General features: G+C 44.2%; 1 protein-coding gene across 1 annotated transcript; it reads left to right on the top strand.

The window, feature by feature from the left end:
* The first annotated feature begins 252 nt into the window (after window positions 1-252).
* Window positions 253-911, top strand: LOC118512735. Its single transcript, XM_036057598.1, has 2 exons — window positions 253-506; window positions 593-911. Exons 1-2 carry the CDS (start codon window positions 312-314, stop codon window positions 767-769), a joined length of 372 nt encoding a protein of 123 aa, XP_035913491.1. The 5' UTR covers window positions 253-311; the 3' UTR covers window positions 770-911.
* Window positions 912-7086: the final 6175 nt, after the last annotated feature.

Raw genomic sequence — 7086 nt, 5'->3', positions numbered from 1 at the left:
GCACGCAAACTGAAAACCGATCCTTTAATCCCCGTAAGAATCTGTCATGCCGGTTGCATGTTTGGATTTCTCATCCGACAAAAAAACAACATCCACTCGCAGTTCCTTTTATGGTTTCGACCTACTGGGTGCCATGCCGATCGTTCCTGCCCCCGAAATCACCCGTACTGCTGCCGTGGTCATCGCCATGCGCGTGGCTATAAAACGTGTTCATCATTTCGCACGATCACTCACGATCGGTACCGCCCTGGTCTTGACCAGCCCGGGGACGCTGAACACCCGCACCCACAGCACGACCACAGCGCCAAAGGATGCAACGTTGCAGCTTTCGATCCACCGTGCTAGTGCTGACGGTCCTTTGGCTTACCACCCGGCCCGAGCAGGTGGCTAGTAATGGAGACTTTAGCTATTTCTACGGCACGATCGCACCGACGGACACGCTCTGCGCAAAGAAAGTGGTCGGCATCGGGACCAAGACGCCCGTACAGGTGGATTACAGCAGTCAGGTAGGTAGCAGCACGGAAAAGATCCCCCCCTTCTCCCCCCCCCATCACCATTAATAATAGTAATAATGTCTGTGCGTGCGTGACAGCGCCCGATAACAGCTGTCAGTCTGGATGCGTCGAACGTGGCGTACCAGGGCTTCAATGCGCTCGTCACCCGCGGTGCCATCGGCCAACGGGGCATCACGTTCAGCCTGAACGGGCCCTGGGTGTTGCCGTACTACATCGAGCTGGACTACTACTGCCGGGCGCCGGACCAACCCTGACCGACCTCAACGAACACCCTCGCGTCCGGCACACAAAGCGGCGATGGGCAAAAAGGGGGTCCGGATGGATGGCGAGTTTTTTCTGCGAGGATTTTATGCATATCCCTCATTGCTGCACCAGAAGACAATAAAAGGATGCCATAAATAAATCGCTCAACTGCAGATGCAATTGTTAGTTAAAGTCCGGCCGTTCGTGCGTCGTGCCGTCGTGGTCGCTGCAGTCTTCTGTCGTCCATTATTTGCAGTCCCTCACAGACTATCTGGGGCAGCAGGATGTTTGCTCCCACCCGACGGTGTTTTCTGGGAGGCGCTTTTTTTTTCTCTCTCTCTCCCATCCGCATTTCCTTCCTATCGTATGCAGATGCAGTTTCCCTTGAATGTGCGTGGTTTGCTTTTGTTATTTCCCTTCGATCCCAATGGCTGGTGTCCTGCATTATGTAATCCCGTTTTAATGAATACCGATCAACTTTGACCCCGATTCAGGTGCACTCGTTGCACATTAAGCTGGGGCCGTGGAATGGATGGGGGTTGATCCTGACCGGTAGCCGGTGACCGATGGTCAGATTTAATTGAATTGTGGTTGGCCTGTAAGTGGTGATGGTTGCTGCAATTCGCGTTAGAGTAGCATTGGCTTTGGTTGGTGCGATTGATCTTGGTAATTAGATGAATTAATCTTGTTTAGGTACAGGTGGATTGAATATTAATTGACTTACGAATGGAATGGCTGGCGGCTGGAATGGATGAATGGGAAGGAATTTCACCGCTAAGCGAATCTATTGGGCTTGTGATATGTGTTGGGTTAAGTTGTCTGATGTGATGTTTGCGATTGTTTTATTAATGGATGTATCGTATTGTCATAAAAAGCTGTCATAATTTATTCGTTTATTTATTTACTTAATTGCTATGTTAAATATATTTTTGAGAAAATACCGATCCCTTCTTAGCGGGGGGGGGGGGGGGGGGGGGGGCTGAATATCCAACATTGCTGTATCAATAAGTCCAGTAAGCCAGAAATGGCAGGCATAACCTAAGTAAGAAGTCGTTTGGCAAAATAGAGAGAGAGAGAGAGAGAGAGAGAGAAGTCATAATGATATACACAATTACAGTATAAAATATAAAATAGATAAACAAAAGCTGTAGCAACAAAAGATAAAAAATCATAAGACATAGAAGTTGAAAACTCCATTAGAGTTTGAAATCAAAATTGAAAATCAAGAAATTTAGAAGAATGTATTTAATGTCCATAAAAGCAAATATAAGCATAAACAAACGACTAAAAAACGATTAACTGAACTGAATGAGAAAACTGATTTTACTAGTGGAATATTTCTAAAATTTCTCAATTATTCAAAAAATTATTTATACTTCGCATTCCATCTCATGTGAACAAAAAATGAACAAAACTAAATTCGATGTTAAAATGTTTGTAATTTTGTACTCTAAACAGTACACAAATTATTTTGATTTTCGAAAACAAATACAACGCACAAAAAAAGAAAGGAAAATCATTTGCAACAGTGTGCATCGCGCTCTGGTGTGTTTGTGTGCGTGTTAATGCATTGAAGGGGAATTTTAAACTTCCCCTTGCAAACTGGGGCGAAACAGATGAGTTACCGTGTGTTTCGAACATGCTCAAACTTCAAACCAACCCTTATTTTGCTAGCTATGAAGGGGTAACTTCAAATCGAATGCTGAGTGCCAAGGGTGCTGTTGGTGATAGTGTGAGTACCCGTCAAAAGATGGCGCTGGCAGGCTGTGTAGAACCTTCGCTCACCACTGTGGTATGATAAGATGGAAGATACAAAATTAATAAAAGAAGCTGTACAAAATTAATTTATTTATTTACCCGTACTATTTTAATAATAATTCAAATGTACTCGGAATGTGTAAGCGGAATCAGTTACCCGCATACGCTACTCTTCCGGAACGGTCAACCGAAACGGCCGGACCCGAAGCACTCCAGCGCTCTCCAGCGTGTCTCCATCGTTCGTCAAGTGTGCTCCTTGACACCCCGGTTTTGGGTGCCCATCGGCACAACATCGTAAAAGTTGGAATACATTAGCATTAAACCCTACTTTGTGGGTTTCGCTGACGTTGCTGCTGCTGCTGCTGGTGCATAAAAATAAATTACACCCGGTTTGAGGCAGGCCAAAAAACCTGCCGATCGGTGGCAGCCGTCCAGCGAAGAAATATCACCCGTGTATCGTTAAAAAAGCATTAATACACCGATCGTTCGTCGTCGTATTGTTTCGCGTTTTATGTCTTCATTTAGAGGCGCACTAATTGAAAGCATATCCCACAGATGATGGTATGCGCAGCACGGCACGGATCTTTCGGCGTGTTAAAGTGCAACGCCGCAGAACACGCTTCGGTTTCGGGCAGGCAAACACCAAGCGGCTAATCTGGTTTTAATGAGGTGATCGTTTCTTGGAGCCGCCGCCGCCGTGTGGGACATAAATCGAACCAGGCAGAGCGATAAGCGATCAATATGTTGCGCTATTAAGCGGTATTAATGGGAGGTCAGCATGTGTAGTGCGACGTGCGCGTGCTGCATTTGGCGACCAACGGCGAGAAGGTTAATGAATATTGAAACGACTCTATAAAACTTGCGTGTAAAAGGGTATGACATGATCGTTGTTTTCCAGAAGAAGAAAAAAAAGAAGGTGTACCGGGACAGCGTGACCTCAAACACCTTTCGATGTTTTAATGTAGAAATAAGTAGAGTTGCATTTTATGACGACTGCAAACGGAAAAGATCCCTTAATATTCTTTTGCACTAAAAAAACACACACACACACAAACATCTCACTTTATGAAGATGTAAAGGTAACATTATTCGACTAGCATGTTTACCACTCATTACCACAAGCTGTACCCCGCGTGCAGCAATTAAACGCCTTTACACCTCGCTTAAGCATTTCCGCACGCTCGCAAACACGCACATCGTGTTGCAAAATCCCTTTTGCATTTCACACAAACAAAAACGGCCGACCACCTTTTTCCCACCAGAGCAATCTTAATCCTCCGCTCTTTTCGGCCGGTTGGTAATTACATCCCACAAAAGAACGACAAACTCCGACGCCCGACGCGTAAAGAGAAATAATTGATTCATAAACCGCGTCGAAAGGCATTTAAGAACCTTGACACTTGCCTGCTGCCACCGTTTGCAGGTCCGTGCCTAGGGAAATGAGTGCCATCGTCGTCGAGCTGCGGCTGAAACGCTACGCAAAATTAGTAATCATTAATTAGTGTGAAATTGGTCGTAGCATTTGGCCGACCGGATTCAGGTTGCATGAGCCTGTATGTCCCATGGGTGTTTTTAAAGCGACTGTTTTAAAGGTAAAGCTAGCAAGTGCAACAGGCCAGTGGAGATTATTCACAGTCAGTTTGGGGAGGCCCCACAAGGCTTTGCGTTTTTGTAAATTTATCTCAAAATTGTGCATCATTTTATTTATTTAAATTTTTAACGAAATGTACTTTGGTTTAGTTTAATTATAGTTTTATTTTCAAATCAGGTTATAATTCACTATGACCTCACATTCATACAGTCAAGGGAAGTTAATTAGGACTTCTTAATTTTGTAAAATCGCCATGATCGGCGTTATGATGCAGATATTCATCGAATAGACTAAGATAAATTTTGTTTTATTAATGAACCTTGTACAGAACGGGCAAGCTAATATCTTTCGAGGTTATAGACTCAAATATGAAGAAAAATTAAGTTCATATTTTAAATAATTGTATTATTGTATAATTGTGTACAGGTTTATGAGTCATTCAAACTTATAGCTTCTTCTTCTTTTAGGCCTAACGACCTCTTAGGTTGTGTCTGCTCCACTTCTAGCTCACTTGACTTTAAGATATCACGTAGTTGGATAGTCAGTGCTCACTATGCGGGAACGACCGAGATGGGATTTGAACCTCGGTGCTGCCGTTTCAAGACCACCGGGACCAAATATACAAGAAAAGATCATCTTAAAATGGCGTTTTGAAACCCATGAGTGAGGTTTTACACATGTAACCTACCTTTTAACACTAATAGATCTTATTTCACTCGACGTAAAAAACCGGAAAAACCCACCCGAAAAAAAAAATGGAAAACTTAAAACTTTCCATCAAGAAAAAAGAGAAGCAGAAAAAATGCTTCTAACGAGCATACAAGAGCGTGGAAAACAATTTTCCTGCTGCGAAGAAAAATGCCTTCTCTCCATCGTTCAGTGAAAAGATGTAATGTGGGTGTGGGTTTTCCTTTTTTCCGCTTCTTTCTTTTACCGGTGTTCTTTTTCCTTTTAAAAGAAATGCGTTCAAGCGTGCCAAGCTGCGAAAAAAAAACACACTCATAAATGTGGGATGTGAGCAGCTAAATACACACATGCTTGTCTTGCTGCTTAACTGTGTGCGTGTGCACAAATTTTCTTTCTCGTTATTTTCCCTCTTCCCCTTGGAAGCACTTTCATTCCCCCTACCACCTCTCCTTCCTCCGTCCCATCCCTCAAAACAACCGTGCAGAAAACATCACCTCACGTGGCGAACCGTATGCGCAAGAGGGAGCGAACCAACACTCTCCTCGCAAACGGGTCCGATTTTTCATATGCTTCAGTGAATTGCAATATTCATCCACCAAGGGCCCTGGCGTATGGTGTGGTGTTGTCGGTGTGGTTGGGTCGTCTCGTTTCTTTGCTTCACCACACCACACCACACCCGTACCTTTTTCGCTCCCTCTTGCGTGTTTGCGATTTTCTAAAGGGATGGTTTCATCTTTCTTCCCTACACTGCCTGTATGTTGTTTTTTCTTTCGTTTTCCTTTTTGCAAAGTTTTTCTCCTTTTTTTCTCACTCCTGCATCGCCGTTCCGTGTGTGAGTGTGTGTATCGAAGTAGGCTGTGCAGTTGCGCTGGGGAGTGGGAAATCGGTTTCCTTCACCATATACTTCACCACACACATTCATACGAGCAACCCCCATACACACCGGCGTAAATATGTGTGTGTGTGTGTGCGAATGTTTCGTGGTGAGTTGGGAAAGGACACACCACCTTACAAACCCGCCCTTTTGCGAGAAGAAGAAGCATAAGGTGCACAAGGGAAAAAACATCACAATTTGCCATAAACGGGCTCCTTGGATGTGTTGCCGACACACGCGGTAAAAGAAAAGCCGTGTGAGGGTTTCTGTGTGACGCGTGCTGTGAAGATCATCCACGAGGGATTCTAAAATATTGAGGAAAAGAAAAACAAAGTTCCTTAGAAAGACACACTCGGAAAATTCGAACCAAGCCGGCTACAACTTCCTGCTTATCGGTGGAAAACGTGGAAAATGCACACAGTAACGCAGTAAGTAAACGAGATCGCCGTAAAAATGCGTCGAATGCTTCCTTCCCTTCCTGAGCTGCCAAAGATCGTCGTTACGATTTTCCGGTTGAAGTTTTCTTTTGCTGCTGCATTCTTTCCTGTTCCAATCTATTTTCTTCCCTTTTCCCTTTTCCAGTGGGTAACATCCTTTGGCGGAAAGAGTTTCATGTCTGCCTTCAGTTTGGAGCTACCCAAAAAGGGGAAGTTAGACGGGACAGGATAGGAAGATGGGGGAACAAAAATCGATAGCAATTTGACGCATTCGCTACAAAATGGTATTTTCATATGAAAACCTTCCAGAAAAAAAAAAACGGGGAAAATGGGTAAAAAAAATACACACACACACACATACAATTAAAAAAAGGGAAAACAAACTCGGGACCAATGCTGCTTGTGTGGTGCCTCGTCCTTTGACTTTGTGTCGCGTAGGCAGCAAACAGCAACATGCATCGGCCAGGGTGTTCGGTGTCTGTCTGTCTGCCTTCATCGTACAATCTTCATCGATAAACTGATTTTTTTTGCCGTCGTTTTTCCTTTTGCAAAGGGATTGAAGTTTTTTTTTGTTCCACCGGTAATACGAGATAAGGCAACAAAAATAGACTCCTGGGCGAATGGGAGGGTCGACGTTGGATCGGATCAGGTTGGGTGACCGAGACGACGGCATCGGAGCTACTCCTCGTCCTTGCGATTGTTTGTTTTGTCGGTCGGCGTTTTACGATTGTTGTTCGATTGGTTTTAATCACCCGGTGTCCATTACCCGGTGTCCAAACAGTGACGGTAAATATATGGCAATCGATGCGTTGCGACCGGGATCGGGGAGGTCATCCAATGTTTCCCATGAGGGTGGAATTGATGGTGGGCGAATAAATGAAACAAACAAAAGGGAATTATTATTGTGTGATCATTAAGGCATGATATGCATGGGTGTTTTGAGGCAAGGATTCGAGTAGTATGAGTCTTTTGAGAAAAAAA

Source organism: Anopheles stephensi, chromosome 3 (genome assembly GCF_013141755.1).
Source record: "Anopheles stephensi strain Indian chromosome 3, UCI_ANSTEP_V1.0, whole genome shotgun sequence".
Taxonomy (NCBI): Eukaryota; Metazoa; Arthropoda; class Insecta; order Diptera; family Culicidae; genus Anopheles; species Anopheles stephensi.
The sequence above is the reverse complement of the archived record's forward strand: the minus strand, read 5'-3'. Positions and strand labels throughout refer to the sequence as shown.

Bases quoted from the DNA above. Each gene is read 5' to 3' on its own strand.
- LOC118512735 (XM_036057598.1), top strand. From the start codon at position 312: ATGCAACGTTGCAGCTTTCGATCCACCGTGCTAGTGCTGACGGTCCTT. The intron at 507-592 runs GTAGGTAGCAGC...CGTGCGTGACAG, and splicing joins AGGTGGATTACAGCAGTCAG to CGCCCGATAACAGCTGTCAG.